At 33.5% G+C, this 18,461-nt stretch overlaps 1 protein-coding gene across 1 annotated transcript in view; it reads left to right on the forward strand.

Annotated features, from left to right (window-relative positions):
• LOC106464892 (transcription factor 12-like) overlaps window positions 1–18,461 on the forward strand; it is a 71,802-nt gene that overhangs the window by 38,655 nt on the left and 14,686 nt on the right. Inside the window, exons 4-9 of the mRNA XM_022392696.1 lie at window positions 5,702–5,786; window positions 7,792–7,946; window positions 8,185–8,370; window positions 9,936–10,014; window positions 10,409–10,488; window positions 17,844–17,912. Coding sequence (XP_022248404.1) covers window positions 5,702–5,786; window positions 7,792–7,946; window positions 8,185–8,370; window positions 9,936–10,014; window positions 10,409–10,488; window positions 17,844–17,912 — 654 coding nt within the window. The remainder of the gene's footprint in view (window positions 1–5,701; window positions 5,787–7,791; window positions 7,947–8,184; window positions 8,371–9,935; window positions 10,015–10,408; window positions 10,489–17,843; window positions 17,913–18,461) is intronic.

Genomic DNA, 18,461 nt, shown 5'->3' on the forward strand with positions numbered 1-18,461 from the left:
TCCAGGCAATTCCACAATTTTTGGGTGGGGGTGCCATATGGAACTCTTTCCGAATTTAGTTCTAGGATGGTATTGAACAACATAAACATTTCAATGTGGGGAGTGAAACTAAGTTTGTTATTTCATACAGTTCCTTCTAATTATGAAGATTTAAGCAGGATGGGTCAAGTTCTTATGAAATATAGTGTCATTTATAAAACAGCTCTTTTAATATTACTCACGAGTAACTGAATCTTGATCGAGATAACCACGTGAAATGTGGCAAGCTAAATTTGATTTGATGATCTCGTCATCATTTTCAGTGAATGCCGTGTCTGTTGTTCTACACGTGTTATGTTGCGTGCTTATTCGTTTTGTGTTCTCGTGTGAACGGGTTTTACACATACACACTCGTGTTGAAATTGTGACGGACTTTGATTTTGACGTCAAACTTTTGTTGTTGTAGGTGCTTTGCATAAAAGCCTTATTATGTGTAATTGGCTAAGTGTAAGGACTCTTGACCGCGCGCTTACCAGTAGACAGCCTGGTGCCAGTATCGTGTATCGTGACCATGACTTGTGTGAACTCTAACACTATACCCGTGGGCAATACGGGCGGAACGTGTTTTTTGAAATCATGAATTTATTCAATACTTACATAAAATATTTGTAATGATATTAGCCACACACTATATAAACGCTTCACCATAAACTGTCTTTATGTATCCGGCAATAAGTAAGAAAATAAGATACAAACATCGAATTAATATAAACAAAATCAACAATGAAACCATATATTAAATCACTGAAAACCATCAAAGATGCGTAAGACTAATAAGGTTGAAGGAGATTCTGTTTTTGTTTGTTTTTTTATTTTGAACAGGCAATACTGTTTACTTATTCATAATAATTTGTTAGATGTAAATATGATAGTACAGTTGCATATGTCCTCATTTTTTTACACTTTTATAGTTTTATATATATTTGTAGCTTGGCATAACGTGTTTTATAGTCACCTAATTAACTGGTCGTTAAGGGTTGTCTGTTACAATACATAATAGAACTAGACTTGCCACACTTGCCCAGCTACAACAACCATTACAAAGTGCATATACGGGTGTAAATGAAAACGTTTGCATTTCATAATTTGTAACGTGTTTATTTTAATATTAGATTATATAAATATAAAATTTTATCTCTTTAAAAGAAGAAAAAAGGTATGATCCATCAGTGTAAGATCACTGGTAGTTTCTTCTTATGGAATTTATCTGAACAAGTACATCGCAATGTATGAAAACACTAGCTTTTCCACAACGGATTTGGTCACTAAAAGTAAGATTGACATGAAAGTTCTCCCAGTATATGATTTCCATTAGAAGTAAATGTGAAATTTTTATTGAGCTTATGCAGCAAAAGTGAACTTTACGATATTAAGACTGGGAGCATGATGGCTGCCACGAGGCATATGGAAGATCGGGCGCGATGGAGAACTCCCTCGTTAGCCACAGCATCACGCATGCGCTCGATGTGACTTGATTATGGTGATGCTACAAAGGATGTTTTCTGTTTTTCAAATATAATGTGTAGTATTTAGCCTGTCGAAAACATAATTTATCCTGTATGAATAGATTAAAGTGTATGTACTAATAAGTAAGTGTTTTCAGTTTCTTTTGAGCTCCATAGTAAGCACTCTTTTAATTAAAATCATGTCAAAACTGTCACAGTGACTTTGTTTACTATTAGTCAGACCACACTTTCGGTTTTCCATCAGTGATTGTTAATCTAAAACATAATAAAGCCTTCAGGATACTGTAGTGTTTTACAGTTTCCCTAAAGGAAAAATTACTTCTTTGTTAATCTTGCCAATTTCTACATGGTTTAAAGAACACAAACAAGAATTGTGGCTTTGACATAGTTTTATTTAGGTTTTAGTGTTATAGTTGCTAAACAAAATGGCACCAAAAAGTTTTCCAAGTGATCCATCAGATAAATAGTTATAGAAAATAAAATGTATGCCAAAAAAAAAAAACTAGTATGAAAAAATGCAAAGTGAATGCAACACTGTTCAGTTTTTTTTTATTTCATACTTCCATTGGCTTTGGTATTTATAAGGAATATTAGTTTATTTTAAACAGTTTTTTTTTTTAAAAAATGACATGCAATTATGGTGTTTTTTCTCATAATTATCCATATGGATATTAGAACAAATATGTTCAAAAACCATACACATTTGTTAGTTTTTTATTAATATTTTCATTCAGTTTTTAATCTTGAAACTAAACTTTCAGTACCAAACAGTTGGACATTTTGACATCTTTAGTTATTGGAATTAAGCATAAAAATGCATGAATGTTGTCTCCTTTGTAAATCAATCAGAAAGACTTTGAACTATGAGATAGAAATGTAAAGTAGATACATGTTTATGGAGAATTCTAATTAAGAGTTGTCTTATCAATAAAATCTTGAAATAGATGGGTAATTATTTTTTATGGATACATTATTTGTGTTAATGTGAAGCAGAGATCGAAATATTACATTCCTGAGAAATTTAACTTTGCTTGAGCAATTTCATCTTTTTTAGTTGGTTTTCCCAATCAGGAATACATGGTCCATTCGTATTCTTTTAGTTATGACCATTGAAAGTGAACAAAGTGCATGGATTAAATAAAAAATACAATTCCTGAGGAAATGCAACTTTTCACGAGGGAATCTAATGTTCCTGTTAGCTTTCCCTTGAGTGAATGTAATTTTATTTCATTATTTCTGTCCCTGTATGAAAATGTTGATCTCACTTGCTTCTTGTGTTGCTGGCTCAATACTCAGGAAGTTTTGTCTTTTAAGGTTTCAAAAAGTTTTGAATGAACTTTCACACATACTAAAATGTTGCATGTTATATATTTGAAGATTCAACCATTGCTAGGTGTTGAATAGATTACATGACTTTTGTACCAATAAAATATTGCAAGAAAGTGTATAAGTACAAAATTATTTTTTGATTGTACTACTAAATATTTATTTACCTTAACCATAACAAATGTAACATTCAGTATAGTTTTGTTGACCCTGAAGTGCAACTTTTTTTTTTAAGCACTTTATATACGGACCAACCCAAGTAATATTTTTACAATAATGATCAAATTAATAATAAAATAAATCTCGAGTTGTATACATAAAAAAAAAAGATATGATTTTAAGAATTTTTTGAGATATTGACTGAACAGAGTTATAGTGTAGATGTAATCATTGTAATCACATCTAAGATATTAGTGTTTAAAAAATAAATTGTACTGAGTTTATCACTACAACTTTGAATCCTGAGCAAATGTACATAAGTATAATATAATATTCATTTTAAATCTTTAGGTACTGTCAGTAAGTTATTTAGTTGTTGGTTCATCCTGTTTATTTGAATTTAGCCTTCTCACATCCATAGTTTGTTAGCAGCATATATTACATAGTGTTTCATTGGGGTTTTGCTTAAGATTTCAATAAAGGAAAAATATAAAGCCCTTAGAATTTTATCTTTACTTTTGACTTTCATAAAACTGTATTGACAAACTCGTACCATTTAACCTAGGATGTACACAATGCCCCAAGACACTAAAAACCTGTTACTTTGTAATACCAAATTTTCCATTGTTTTTTATTATGTTATTATGCTTTAATAATGCCCTTTGGCTAGTTGTTAAGTAACAATAGATTTTTAGATTAGTTTGATTGCCCTAGGTTACTTGAAAGCCTTTCATTGTCCATAAATACATATATGTTAGTACAAAGCCCTCTGGCAAGTCTGTTGAGTATGAGGTCAGGAAACCCAAAATTTGAGATTTAAATTCCCATAGGCTTAATGAATTATATATACACACATTGTTTTTGTAATTTAATGGGAGATATTCTGGTATGATTTGGTTTAAACAAGTATTCATAAACCAGTTTGTTGAAAAACTAGAATGTGCAAGGACTGAAACTGGACATTAGTTTTGCTTCATTGACTAAACTATCAAGCTGATCTAAACATGTAAGGTAGTGCCTTCTTAGAGCCTTAGTACTATTAATGTGAAAAAGCCATATAACAGTAATGAAATTGACATAAAATAATCTTAGTGCTTTGGAAAAGAAGAGCATTCTTAATATAGATCTCAAATAATTTTTTTGTGTGTGAAAGAGATTACCATATGAAACCATTCAAACTTTTAGTTTAATTTCACATTTATTGCACTTACTAACAAGTATACAAGTGTGTGTGTGTGTATATTTATATATATATATATATACACACACACACGAACATATATTAATTATATCAAAAATAAACTTATATATCATCACATAAAGTCTCTGTACAAGTTCTCTGTATAAATCTTTCATGAATCACTAATGTAAAGACATACATAACAGTAATTGTAATCTTATTTCATTAGTTTTGCCATTAAGTGGAATCTGAAGAAATTTAAAATGTTTTTGGATAAGTTGTTTGTTTAATCGTTTAACAGTTCATTTGCTTCACTGTTGGGTTAATGATCAGTTTTTAAGTCAGATATTGGCAGTATTATGTAGCTATTAGTGATATTCTGTAGGGGATATTAATACTAATACTGCTCATACATTCTGTGGAATAGCTTAAAAACATTCATCTGTTTAAAAAGATATAAAACATCTGTAAAACTCTGCTCACTTTATTGTATAATTGTTTGTTTTTGAATTAATTAGGCTGTTCAAGTGTTCATTTCTGAATACTTTTGTCTCTCACTAATGAATTGTGTACAATATTCATATTCAGGGTTTGTCATTTGACCAGTCAAATGCAAAACAATATTTTATTTTGTTTTATCTTAAATGCATATATTGAGTTTTATTTAACTTTAATTATTGTGTGTACTGGCTTGTTACCACCACACTAATATATACCAACTTAGGTCTTGTGTCACAATAAAACAATAAATATAATGAGTTATACAAAATATGCTAAAACAAAAGTAGCCCACATCATCAAACTGTTTTGCTGAAGCTTTATAACAAGACAAACTTTGTCAGATAGGATCTATTACATGTTTTAACAATTCTAATTGGAAATAAATAGACTATTTTTTAAGTTTGTAGAGTTAAATTGTGATACAATACAATTACATACTGGTAAGGAAGTAAAATTACAGAACAAAAGTCTTAAAATAATCTTCTATTATAAAATATACTTAAAAAAATAGGAAATAATTTAAAAACTCATTATTTAACAAAAGAAGTTACATCAAATAAAGAACAGTTTATGGTTTGTCTCTAGCCTTCCGATGACATTACTGCATACACTCATTGTGATTATGGTATTTGAACACCTCTTAATCCTTAATTTCAGACATAGGATACCAGTGAAACTTTGACAGTCACTTGTCAGCCAAAGTTTGTCAGAATGGGACTCCATCGATAGAAATTTATCTGTTCAATTTTCCGAGCTACTGGTATCTTTTTATTCCTGTGTATTTCAGGCTTTAAAAAATTGGACTCCAATTTGCAAAACGATTTTATAAGTAATGTAAGTTTTGAGAAAATAAGATTAAATCAAGTTTCTCTGAGATTCCACATATTGTGTGAGCTTGTGAACAACGATTCCTACCTTGGGCTATAAACAGTAGGTTATGTAATGTTTATGAATATACCTACTACTCACTTGGATATCATGTTTACTTGAATTATCGAAGCTTAAATTCTTGTAATGTTTTTTTTTCCAGAGTTTTCCCACAGATGGGTTTGATCAGTCTGGTTCTAGATACACGACACCTAAATCAGGCCTGTATGGAGACTCTTATTTTATGGGTGAGTGAAGACTTGAGAACAGGCAAGCTGAATATGACACAATTATTAACAAAAAGACATTATGGAACCTAGATTATGTAGAGTTGCTGATATGAAAATATGCCAAAACAATTATTATTCTTTATATATGTAGATATGTTTTATGTGTAAAATTTCATATATATACAGTATTTTTTCAGAATTACAGGTGTTAATAACTGTGTTACATAATTTAATTGTTACAGTGAAGTTTTTGACTGAAACCTAATCTTATTATTCAAATCAATATTTTTTTCAAATTAACTGTAGTATGTTTAACAAAATGTATTGCTTGTTTTGTTTTATTGACACTACAGGGAATGTGTAAGTATTTTAACACTCGGACACTTTTTCTATTGATGAGTGCATAAAATGCGAAGCTAAATTTTCTCTAATCCTTCTGGTAAAAAAACAAGTTCAAGTATATTCCTATTAAGGTGAAAATAAAATATGACCATATTTAATAACACTTCTAAAAATTGTAAATTGGGCCAAAAAAGAACCATACAGTTTTACCATGGCACTATCGATGCATGGTTTTTATTCTATCATAAATTTATTGCTGTGCCTCTACTCATTAATTGATTTTCTGTGATGCTACTAATTGTGTACAATTTGTTGGTTAGTAACAAGCATGATATTATTTCACAATAAGGCTGATGATCATGTTATTAATGCCCTTCTACAGTAGCATACATAATAAGACTGAATAATGTGTTACCAGGCCTTCTTGTAGTCATTTTTCGACAAGTTTTGAAAAATCTGCTTTGACCAGTTATTTATAAACTAATATTTTGATGAAATTAAAATTACTAGAAACAATTTGTAATATTGTGCTGCTTTATAATTTTCATCAAAACCAAGTTGTTTTTTTTATCTTTTTGAGTGATTTTATATCTAAAAAAGAAAAAGGTATTCTAAACCAGGTATTGAAGGTGTTTAAATCATTGATAAGTTTTGTAATAAATACTTTATTCCTTAGCTGTACTATTTTGAATTATCTGAACATTATCATTACATTCGACATAATTTAAATTACAAGGTTTTAATATGCTTGTTGTGTAGTTTAACACTGTTCTATCAAGTAGACTACATTAATTAGTGAGTACTACATTAAATGCCTAATGGTGAAATTAAACAATTAAAATGATTGACAATTTTCTATGTTATGATTGCTTTTATAAGATCTTGGGAAAACCTGAAAGAGTTGGGGGAAATTATTCCCCCCCCTCACTTGCACACCGACGGTGCTGATCAATTAAGTCAATGATTGGTGTATTTTAACATAACCTTTGTCAGTCAATTTGAGGTATTTTATATAGATATGTTTGTCTATTTCGTTATATTTGATGACAAATTAAGCTAAATATTTTTTTTATAAATAAAAGTGCACCATTTTATTGTCTACCAAGTTTCTTGTTTGAAAATCTTTTTTTCTGTAGCACCATAGCATGAAGTGTGTATTATCCTTTGTAAGCAGCTTACCAGTTGAAGTGAAAATAATTATTTAGAATTATGAGGAAAGTTTAAAACATGAGTGTGTCTTACATTCGTGTGTGCAGATCTGTAAAATCTGGAATTTTGCCTGATAAGTCAGGAAAGGAATTTTGAAAGAATGTGGTAACCCTGGTAATGTGGTTATGCTTGCATTCCTGAAGTTCAGATTTGACATTACATGCATGTTACTGTATTTCAACCCATACTAAATATACAGTGTATCTTGCTTATATAGAAATAGATACAACTATGGATTTTTGAGAAAAAAAAAAAAAGATTCTTGTCAGTGTTGTGGTCATGCTGTAACACTGTAATGTACTGTTCTTTGATGGATGTATATTTAATATTAATTCTCTAGTAATTATCTAATGCTGTTAAATGGTTAGTTGTATTTATTTATGTTTTACATAATTTTGTATTAAAAAAGTACATATAAGTTTTCAGACATTTTTGTTGAAGCATAAAAAAACTAGATTATTGTATTCTGTAGATGGGTCTCACAACCTTGGTGATCCCTGGTCTACCATTCCCAACCTACCTTCATCCTCGTACTCTTATACACCCTCAGTGACAGCAAATGGCAGTTCCCATCTTCCTTCACCACCTTCAGCCTTTAATGGTATCCATCTTCCATCAGATAGTCTGGTGAGTGTGCTTTGTTGTACCCATTTTTTTCTTACTTATAAAACACCTGCACATTCACTTACACTTTATCATTAGTTTGTTATGTATTGTACTTTAAGGGATTCTATAAAAACTATATTCAAATTTTTAGTGAAGGAAGTTACTTGTTTTTACATCAATGTATTTTTCAGTATTTTATTCTTAACTTATTTAATACATAAAAATTCATCTATGGTGAAACAACAACAACATTTTTTAGGGATATCCTGGTATTTTGCCTGTTGATGATCCATCAGTTATTTCACAAAGTCTTCCGCCCATGTCCAGTTTTCGGGGCTCAACCAGTCACACCCCAACAGAAACACATTCAGTAACTTCACCAGATCAGTTAGTAGCACAACCATCAAACCAAACAGAGGATGCACTCGGCAAAGCTCTGGCCTCAGTAAGTTGACTTAGTATATTGATCTTAATTGTGAAGTACAGCTGTATAAGTAGTGAGAAACATAAAGAAAATAAACTGTCTGAATCTGCAATTCAAATTCCACATTTATTCTCATAAATTAAAAGAAACTCATTCTTATAGAGCTAAATAAGAGCTGTAAGGGGTTGAATCAAAATCTTAAATAGTGATTTTCCATAGTTCAATTTTGAATACTTGAATAGCATGGCAAAGTATCATGGAAGACCTTGGAAATGCATAGTATTTTTACATGTTTACACTGATTGCTTATTATGCTCTGAAGCCGATTAACTAAATATTAGTTACAGACGTAGATCGTACTGACTTCATAACAGTACAGCCTTTTTAATTTTAGTTGAAAAAGTATGTTATGGCTGGTTAAGACTAGATTATGCAAGAGTTTTAATATAATGAACAAAAAGTTCCATGATGAAAAAAAGTGCCTCTTGTAAAATTTTCTAATTAATTCATAGACCTTCTAACATTGAGATTATGTTCGTATTGTCTTTCATAAACTCAAAATACACTAAGTTTTAACAGTAGTGCATAATAAATGCTTGTGCAGTTCACCTTTAAATTTCTGGAAAATACATTGTAGATCACCAGCTATTGTAAAACATTTACTTTAGACAAATATAAAAGTGGTGTGTCTCTAGTAACATGTCTATGTGAAAATTAGGGTAGGTAAGTCAAAAATGTTTTTGCTATCTTTTTTAACCCACTATCTGTCAGACTATCAATACTAACACATTTCTGTTTTATCTCTGTAAAATGACATGCCCACTCTGACTCGGACCAATACACATAGGGTTAATATTATATATACAAAGTTAAATTAAAATTTAATCAAACTACTCTATTGTCAATGTATGTCAGTAAACTTGGCGTCAAAATGTAATTTATAATTCAAACTTTTATATTATCTAAGTTTCAATTACTTACTTTCAAAACGAAATATTTATATATATTCTCAATCTTCACTTCTATGTATCACATGACACTTCTTTGCTCCAAATTGCACCTTTAAGATATTCTTTATACCTATATATGGCATCCCGAGTTTAACCAAATTACACATTTACAGATATTACTAGTATATAACATAATTTTATAGCCACCAATCTTCTTGTTCTACTGTGATATAAACCAGAAAATCAAACCCGCATGACATACCCTTCTATCACATCCATTCTTTCAAGAACTTTCAGTAATTTTTTCTAGCATTTGCTGTTGGATTATCTATAACAAATGAAAAAAGAAGAAGATTCTAATTTACTGTGTTCCTTATAAGACTATATCATTTTGATGATGGTTTATGAATATTTTGGTCTACAGTTTTATTCTTTGCTACTGCCAAGTTACCTCAATTACCCAGTGGAATTATTTTAACCCACATACATTTCTGTTATTACAACTGTTTTGAAGCTCATGGAAAGAAGATGTTTAATTCTTGACAGACAACATTTCAAGCGTTGTTTTGACTTGTACATCCTGCCAAGTAATGAAGGTGAAATTAATATAAGGTAAATGTTGAAATACATTTTCAGATATATTCAGCAGAACATACTAGTAGTAGTTTCTCATCTACCCCGTGTACACCTGTTAGTTCCCCACCACCACTCTCAGGTTAGTTTGTGTCTTTTGTAAGTTGTTGCAGTAAATGCTTCAATATTTGTCAACAAAGATTAGCTAAAATTACAGTTTACACAGAGAAAATTTGATAGTTCTTTATTACTGTGTTTGTTGTCTAGTGAATGTTTTTTATTGTCCACATTTTAAAAAAATTGTTTAAGAATCATAACTCTGTACATTCTTTGGTGAAATTCTTCTCAACATTGAACTTTTGATAATCCTTTTCACTATTTATTTATCCTATGTATATGGTATTAAGGATTTTAACCTTTATAGTAGCTTCTGTATGTTTATATGTTTCAGTTTAAAACATGCAAGTTGTATCTTTGGTAACAAGGGCTTTTTATCGTATTTTTGTGCTTAAAATAAAAAAGCTTATCTTTTGTAGGTGTAGCACAATGGTCTCGTGGAAACAGCTCTCAAAACCTTCCTCCTTCATCGTATCCAGATAGTACCATGCATCAACTGGTAGGAAACTTACTTTTTTTTAATGAATATAACTTCATAACAATTCTGCTAGATCAAATCAACTTCAGTATGGCTCTTAAACATCCAGCTTGTGTAACTCGTACTAACATCAGCTATATTTTTTCTTTATTGGTAGTAAGTGTATGAGCTTTAAAGTTGAATCTTCTTTTTGTTGTTGTTGTTGTTTTTATTTTTGCATTGCTTTTAGAAATGTAAAATATGTATAGTTTATAATTTTTCAATTGTCATTTTTGTCTTAGCTTTGTTATCTGTTATTAATGATCAGCGAACTTATTCTGTTTTGTTAAGAAAAACAATTACATACTTGGTCTATGTCCTAGTTTATTTATTATACCAATATTTACTATTTCAAAGGAGGTTTAGACTTATAATACAGAAGTTTCAGAGAAGAATTGCAATAGGAGAGGTAGGCTTGTAATACATTGCTTTGAAACTGTTACTGGAACCAAGCTCAATAATTCTCTATCAATTTTTCTTCTGATGATCAATGTAGGGAATATTATCTTTCATACAGTACTCCTTTCAATACTGTAGCTTGTAGTTATGTCAGAGTAGTTATACATAGACACATTGATGGATAGATTTAAGGTTCAAAGTCTGAGCCTATGATGTACCACTGAACATGCTCTACCCTTTCAACTTTGATGCCCTGTGCCCAAACTTTAGCCTTTGAGTTGGTAGAGTACTTGTTATTCTCAACCTGAACAGTATCTTACATGACACTTAGGCTAAATGGCGTTTTGTAGATTCCATAGGAAATTTTCTGAGACTGTCGTAAATTGTATGTTTTTAGGTACATTAGATTAGCACATTTTTGCATGCATTTTTTATTATATTCTGTAAATTTGTGTGTTAAAATTAAACTTCTGGCAATCTTGTCATAACTCTCTCAATACGGGTAGGTCAAAGTGTACATGTCACAATTTTTTAGAGAGTTACATTCAATATTTAATTAAACTACTTTATTATCATTGTACACAGATAAACCTGACATCAAAATATGGTTAATGAATTAAATTTTGATATTATATAAATTTCAAGTTTTCATTTTATAAGGAAATATATTTTAAAATCCTCAATCTTTCTAATATGAAAATTGTAAAATTTAGTCTGTAGGTCTTCTCTCTTCAATTTAATTACCACCCCTCTGAGAAGTATAGAATTTGATGTAAATTACTCAATATAATATATATATTATTAAGGCAAAGCACAATTTTTATAGCCTTCAATCTTATTTGTTTATGGAGCTATAAACTATAAAATTGGACCCATTTGCCATGCCCACCTGCACATCCTATCTTTCACAAATTGCCAGTAGTTCTTTCTGACATTTTATACTATATTCTTTATAACCAATAGAAAGTCAGAGTTTTAATCTATCAAATGACGTCTTATGTTATATTGTTTTCCATACAGAGTATTGTTTATTTTGCCTTCAGTTTGAAGATTTCTCTTGCGGTATTTACATTGACAAGCTTAGCTAAATCTTTAAATGCTCTTATCTCATAGTTAGAAAGCCAGAAATACTTGTGACAGCTATAAAACATTGCTTGCTTTGTGTATGTTATTATTTTGTTTTCTTAGGGGCATTATTTAATTAAATAAAAATTTAGTGTACTAGTACCATTAGTACAAAAAAGTAAGCAGGAGCAGGGGTCTTGGCTGAGACTTTTTTGGCCATCATTCATAGGGAGATTTTACTTTACATAAGTTGACCCTCATCTTCCAGCACTGCCCAAGCTCCTCTTGTCCCTGTAGAACCTTTTCATGACAAGGAGGTTTTTGACAGCCTTTTTCCACTTCCAACTTATGCCGTCCATGCCCATGTTTCTCCTGAGGAATCAGCAAGGCCACCCTCAGCCTTTTTTTGGATATGATTTCTCAGGTCTGTTTCATTTTAACTGCATCCCCTGTATCACATGATTCTGTCCCTTCCTTGTTACATGCCGCTCCATCATCCGATTACCTTGTCTTCTGTCCTTCTCCCAATATCACCATATATGCTGAGCATTTCATTTCTTGGTTGAAGGTAGGTGCCAGCATGTCTCGTCCATCATGGGCTTCATATAACTGTGCATTGGCTTACCATCAAGCTGATAATCCATTTCTAAACTTTGAACAGCTGGAGTCACTTTTGCCTGTGTGAAGGCAGACCCTGGGAATCCTATACATTTATCTCAAGCACAGTTTTCCTGCCTTCATCTTGCTGTTAGGTCCCTCTTATGGTATCTTTCATCTGTACACCTCTTTTCTGAGGCTCTCCACCAATCCCCTGAGGAGTTTTTGGAGGATATCCATTCCCTCATTACCTCCAAATTGGAACAGTTATCCTCTTCAGCCTTATCCCTTCATGCATGGCTTCTTTGCTATTGGATCTCCTTGGTAAGGACACTGCCTTGTCTCAAGTTTGTCTACCACTGACAAATCTTCATGACCTGTGGATAACTCCTTTTCTCCATAGGTCTTAGTTTGGTGATATTCCTGAATCTTTGGAGTCAGTGTGGAATCTGCAAGGCAGCACTTAACCATTCTTCTTTGGTTGCTTGTTTGTCTCAGCCTGCTCCTTTACCATCTTCTGTACCTGTTTCCTGTCCTTCACCCTCCCACCCATTGCCTGTTCCTTACTCCAGGTTTTTTTTATTTTGTCACTTGGCTTGCCATTGTATTCATCACTGCCAACAGTTCTGGGGACTATCCAATATCTTCCAGTCTAGAAGGACGTATTCATCCAATTTTGTTTACCTGTGGCAAGAGTTCACTTCCAACCCTTAGGTGATCTGGGTTTTATATTACAGACTCCTTTTCCAATTTCTCTTCAACCTCTGATGTCTCTAGTTCCTGTATCCTTTCCCTTACCTCAGAATCCTGCCACCAGTCTGTGTGTCTCTGAGGCTGTTCAGACTCTTCTCTCACAGCATGCTATAGAGCCTGTCAGACTTCCTTCTACAGGATGTTATTCATGGCTTTTTGTCATCCCCAAGAAGACCAGGGACTGGAATCCTGTGATTGATCTATCCTACCATAACCATTTTCTGGATCTTTCCTGCTTTACCATGGAATGTTTTCTCACTTTTTGGTGGGCTTTTTCTCCAAGTAAGAATGCTTACCTAACTATTTCCATCTCCAACTGAAAGCTCTATCAAACACAGATGCTGTGGAAAAAGTTGGACCTGTGTTGAAAAACACACCTAAGTGGACAAGATATTGGGTAGGAATCAGGAAAGACTTCTCCATTTGAGATTCCAACCCACTTCAGCTGCTTCTGTCAAGAGCAGTGTTGAGAAGACACCAGTTCAGAAGGAGTCAACAGAGTAGTGAAAGTGTAACCCTTGAGTATGCATAAGGCGGGCAAAGGCTTTGACCACCCAATAAAACCCATAAAGTACTGAGGCAAGCCTGAATGGTAAAATGTGAAACTGATACACACAACCCTGTTGTGGTAAAACTGAAGATAGTGTCTGGACTGAGACTTCATGCCGTTTCCTCTCCCTCTCTTTCTGCATGTGAGTTTCTATAGATTTTGGGGACTTGGGCTTCCATGGAAGCACTTATCCCCTTAGGTCTTATGCATATACAATCTCTTCAGTGGACATTGCATGATAAATGGCATCTCGCTTGGGATCCCTTGCACTCCCCAATTACTCTTCATTCTTCTATCCTAGATGATCTCCATTGGTGGTTGGATAAAGACAACACTATGAGTGGGATGCTGCTTCCTCCCCTTATCTGGATTTGCATCTGTTCACAGATGCTTCTCTCCATGGTTGGGGGCATTGTTTGATCAGCAAAAAACTTCAGGAAAGTGGTCTTCACTCAAAAGATCTTATCATATCAACATTTTGGAGCTTCTAGCAGTCTGGCATGCTTTGGATCATTTTCTTCCCTTTGTATGTAAAAAACTCGTCATGATCCATTCGGACAATTCCACAATTATCTCCTATATCAATCACCAGGGAGGCACCTATTCTCATTCACTCTGTGGTCACATGTTGGAACTACTTTATTGGGCCCACATACTGCAGATTTGTTTCATAGCATGTTGTGTTCCAGGTGCTTTGAACCTCATGGTGGATTGTCTTTCTCGACCCGATCAGATTTACCCCATGGAGTGGTCCATAGACACTCAGGTTTTCAGTGAAATCAGTAGGGTACACCTCATCCAGATGTTTTTTACACTTCCTTCAACACCAAGTTTCCTCCTTTTTTTTTGGTGTCTGGTTTCTCATCCACAAGCCTTGGTGGTGGATGCTCTCAGTCCTTTATGCATATGCTCCTATTCAACTCCTTCCCAGGGTGATTTTGGTCTTCCATTCCAATCTGTGTCAGGTCCTTATGATTGCTCCTTACTGGCTGGCACAACCTTGGTTTATTCTTTTCCTTCAGCTCCAAATAACACCTCCATTACCTCTTCTTCTACTTCCGTTCTTCCTCAATCAACTTTGGTCACCGGTCTTTTATCCTGCCCTTCACAACCTCCAGCTTCACACCTGGCATTTATCTGGTCCCTTCCGAGGAGATTTGGATTGTCCACACATATTGTAGCTCAGTCTGTTTGCCCTCCCCCCTTATAGTCTTCCACCATTGGTCTTTGCATAATGGGGTTCCCTCCTTCTAGGCCCATTATTACTCTCCTTACAGAATTTCTTACATGGTTGTTCAATTACTGGGTTTCTGTCTCATTCATTGTTGGTTATTGAGGAGCCTTGTTCAATACCTTCCATTTTTCCAGGTACCGTGTTATACCATTTCTCTTTTATTATGTTCTTTTCAGATTAGTCTACCACCTCATTAGGGGGTTCTTCTGGATTTGAATGTTATTCAGTCCCTCCATTTGAACCTTTGGTCTCCTGTTCCATGTATCACCTGTCATTTAAGACTTATGTCCTACTCCTTTTAGCCTGGGGGTATTGTCAGTCAGATAGTTTTGTCCTCAATGTTTTACATACTCTGTTCAATTCCTGATATGTTCTCCTTTATATGGATTGATCCTTCCTGCCCAAAACTTTGGCTGCTCATGAGGGAAATTCTTCATTCATGTTGATTTCCCTTCCCTCCATTTCCCACCATTATTCTCAGTCTGATCTGGATTGACTTCTATGTCCTGTCTGTGCTCTTCATTATTATATCACCCACATGGCCTCCTTCCATGGTTCCTGATCCCACCTTTTCATTCCCTAGAATCTTTTCTCACTTTGTGACATTTCTCCTTCTACCTTTAGAGGTTGGGTTCATCAGCTTATCAGACTGGTGTATTCTTCCTTGTGATGGTGGACCATGTAGGTTTCCTCCTAAATGTGCTCAATTCCTTTGACTAGACATTAGGTTGGTGGTGTTCTGCCAATGTCAAAGGTGTGGATCCTCCACATGAATCAAGGATGTATAATACAAGTGTTAGAGTAGATCCACCACATTACAGTTCACCCCTCCATTTGGAATTCCTCTTTCTAATATTGACTAGAAGTGGGTTCTTAGTGGCACTGGCATGCCCCTTCCTACCATCATTTAGATTACTGGGTCTGGTTGTGGATTGGTGCACATGTGTCCTTTTTAGTTGAATGGTACAGAATTTTCTCTTCCTGTTCTACCCAACTTGAGGTGGAGACTGTGTGGACCCTTCTACTGTGTATGGTCTGATACATCCTAGCCATTCGACACCAAGAGACACATCTATTTTAGCTTTCCCCACCATTCTTTCTCTGGTGGGCAATCTTATGTGCATTCTTCTCTTGATTTATGATTATAGAGATTTTAGTGGGTTATGGGGCCAGACTGCCCCAATATTTCTCTCATTTCTTAGATGTGATCCTCCCAATTCCTGCATGTTTATGCAACTCTTACTTCCACACAGGGAGAAGAGTATACCTGGTACAGAAGTGGTGCAATCTCTCTTGTATGTTCCTCTCCCAATGGGGGTTCACACTACATGGATGTTCTTTGGACCCTTTCGAAGAATGCTTATCTATATCCCTTGCACCAGTTTCCTCCACCATTTCAATGTGGGATTCTAGCTATTATATGAGCATAGGTAAGGTACTGTATAGAAAATTATTATTTTCCTACACTAAAAATATATTTCCAATAGATACCCACCTCCTCCCACTCTTCCTCCCCACTATTGGTGCTTCATTTCTGCCTAATGTTGAAGTGATGGTTAGGCGAATCAAATAGATGGAGTAACTAAGATCAGGAGGGTTGTGGCAAGATGATTTACATGTGAAGATGCAGTAAACCATTGTGGTGTAGTTGGGAGTTTCAAGGCTAGTGGTATGCAAAAACATTTGCATATAGAGGGTAGCACTGAACGAGAAAAGCTATCATGTGAGGGTTCACACTTCCCACTCTTCCTCCCCACTGTTGGTGCTTCATTTCTGCCTAATGTCAAAGTGATGGTTAAGTGGAATCAAATAGATGGAGTAACTAAGGTCAGGAGGGTTGTTGCAGGATAATTTACATGTGAAGATATAGTAAACCATTGTGGTGTAGTTGGGGGTTTCAAGGCTAGTGGTATGCAAAAACATTTGCATATAGAGGGTAGCACTGAACGAGAAAAGCTATCATGTGAGGGGAGGTAAGTACCTATTGGAAATATATTTTTAGTGTAGGAAAACAATAACTTTTACTGAATAAAAACGTTTGATATTTATTTAGGAAGCTTTAGATATTGCTCAAATGAAATTGACCATTTTTGGGCAAAGAACAATATTTTTAATCTTAACATAAAAATCACTTTGTACTTGAAGCAGTCAACACTCTGACTCCATATATTCATGGAAAATTTTTTAGTAAAAGTACTTAATTAAAAATTCAGATTTTTTTTCAATAAAAGACTCATAATATTTAATAAAAGCTTGAAAATTTTCGTGATGATATACAAATCATATAAAAAATCATAGTATGGAAAATGATGGTTACTTGGGGTCACAAGGTCAGTGTAATCCACCAAGCCCCTAGTGAGAGCGTTAGCTGTGTTTGACATCTTTAGTTATGTTTTACATTCTAATGTTAAAATAAATTCACCTGTTATATGTTTGTGAAGCTTGTATGTGTTGTATTTATTCAGAATATATTTTGATCACCTTCATGTGTTGTAAAATTTATCAGTCAATTTGTTCAATTTCAGATCTCTAAAGGTTGGAAATTATTATTGTGAAATCATTTTTTTTTTTAATTTGTTTTATTTTATTTTTGTATGCTGATATTAAATTGATTTATACTTCAAATGGAGTTTATTTTTTGTTTCAAAAAAAAAGTAGAAAGTGCATGCTTTAGCTTTTCCTTTTATTTGCCTGAAATGCATGCCTTTTTTGATTATTTTTATTATCTGTAATCTGTAGCAAGGTAGAGAAGAGGAAAGACTTGACGATGCCATTCAAGTTCTGTTAAACAGTAGGGAACAGGTTGAGGTAATAACCAGTCTTTCTCTCCAAGTCTAATGCTCTTCTGTTGCTTTATCTGATGCAGATGCTTGCTTCCTTTTAGCTCCATTAGGACTACTTGTGCTTGTCCTACATAATAAAACTTCCAGTTATAACAACATGTTATGTTGTTGTCCATGAATTTGAGACAATGCAATAATTCATTTGCACTAACACTTCAACTTCTCTTACATCCAGTAGTAGATTTGATATCATTGGAAATAGATTTTAGGCTATTTTTTGTTACTGTTATCAGTAAAAATGTAAACTTTTTTCACCAGTGGAAATTTAACTATTGATGAATGTTTTTAAGTATACAAACATCATTGTAACTATTAATCATTCTGTTGAAGCAGCCAATATTTTGTCCAAATTGACTAAACTTTAGCTCAATATATACACCTGGAAAAAAGTTAAGCACCCCCAAATATTTTTCAGGATTGCTTATTGAAAATAAGGTTTAATTTTCATGATGCTGAGCAATGTTCATAATTTCAAACATAATTAAAAGGATGTGAGCGTTCAGGTGTGACATTT

The sequence above is a fragment of the Limulus polyphemus genome, unplaced genomic scaffold (genome assembly GCF_000517525.1).
Source record: "Limulus polyphemus unplaced genomic scaffold, Limulus_polyphemus-2.1.2 Scaffold1772, whole genome shotgun sequence".
Taxonomy (NCBI): domain Eukaryota; kingdom Metazoa; phylum Arthropoda; class Merostomata; order Xiphosura; family Limulidae; genus Limulus; species Limulus polyphemus.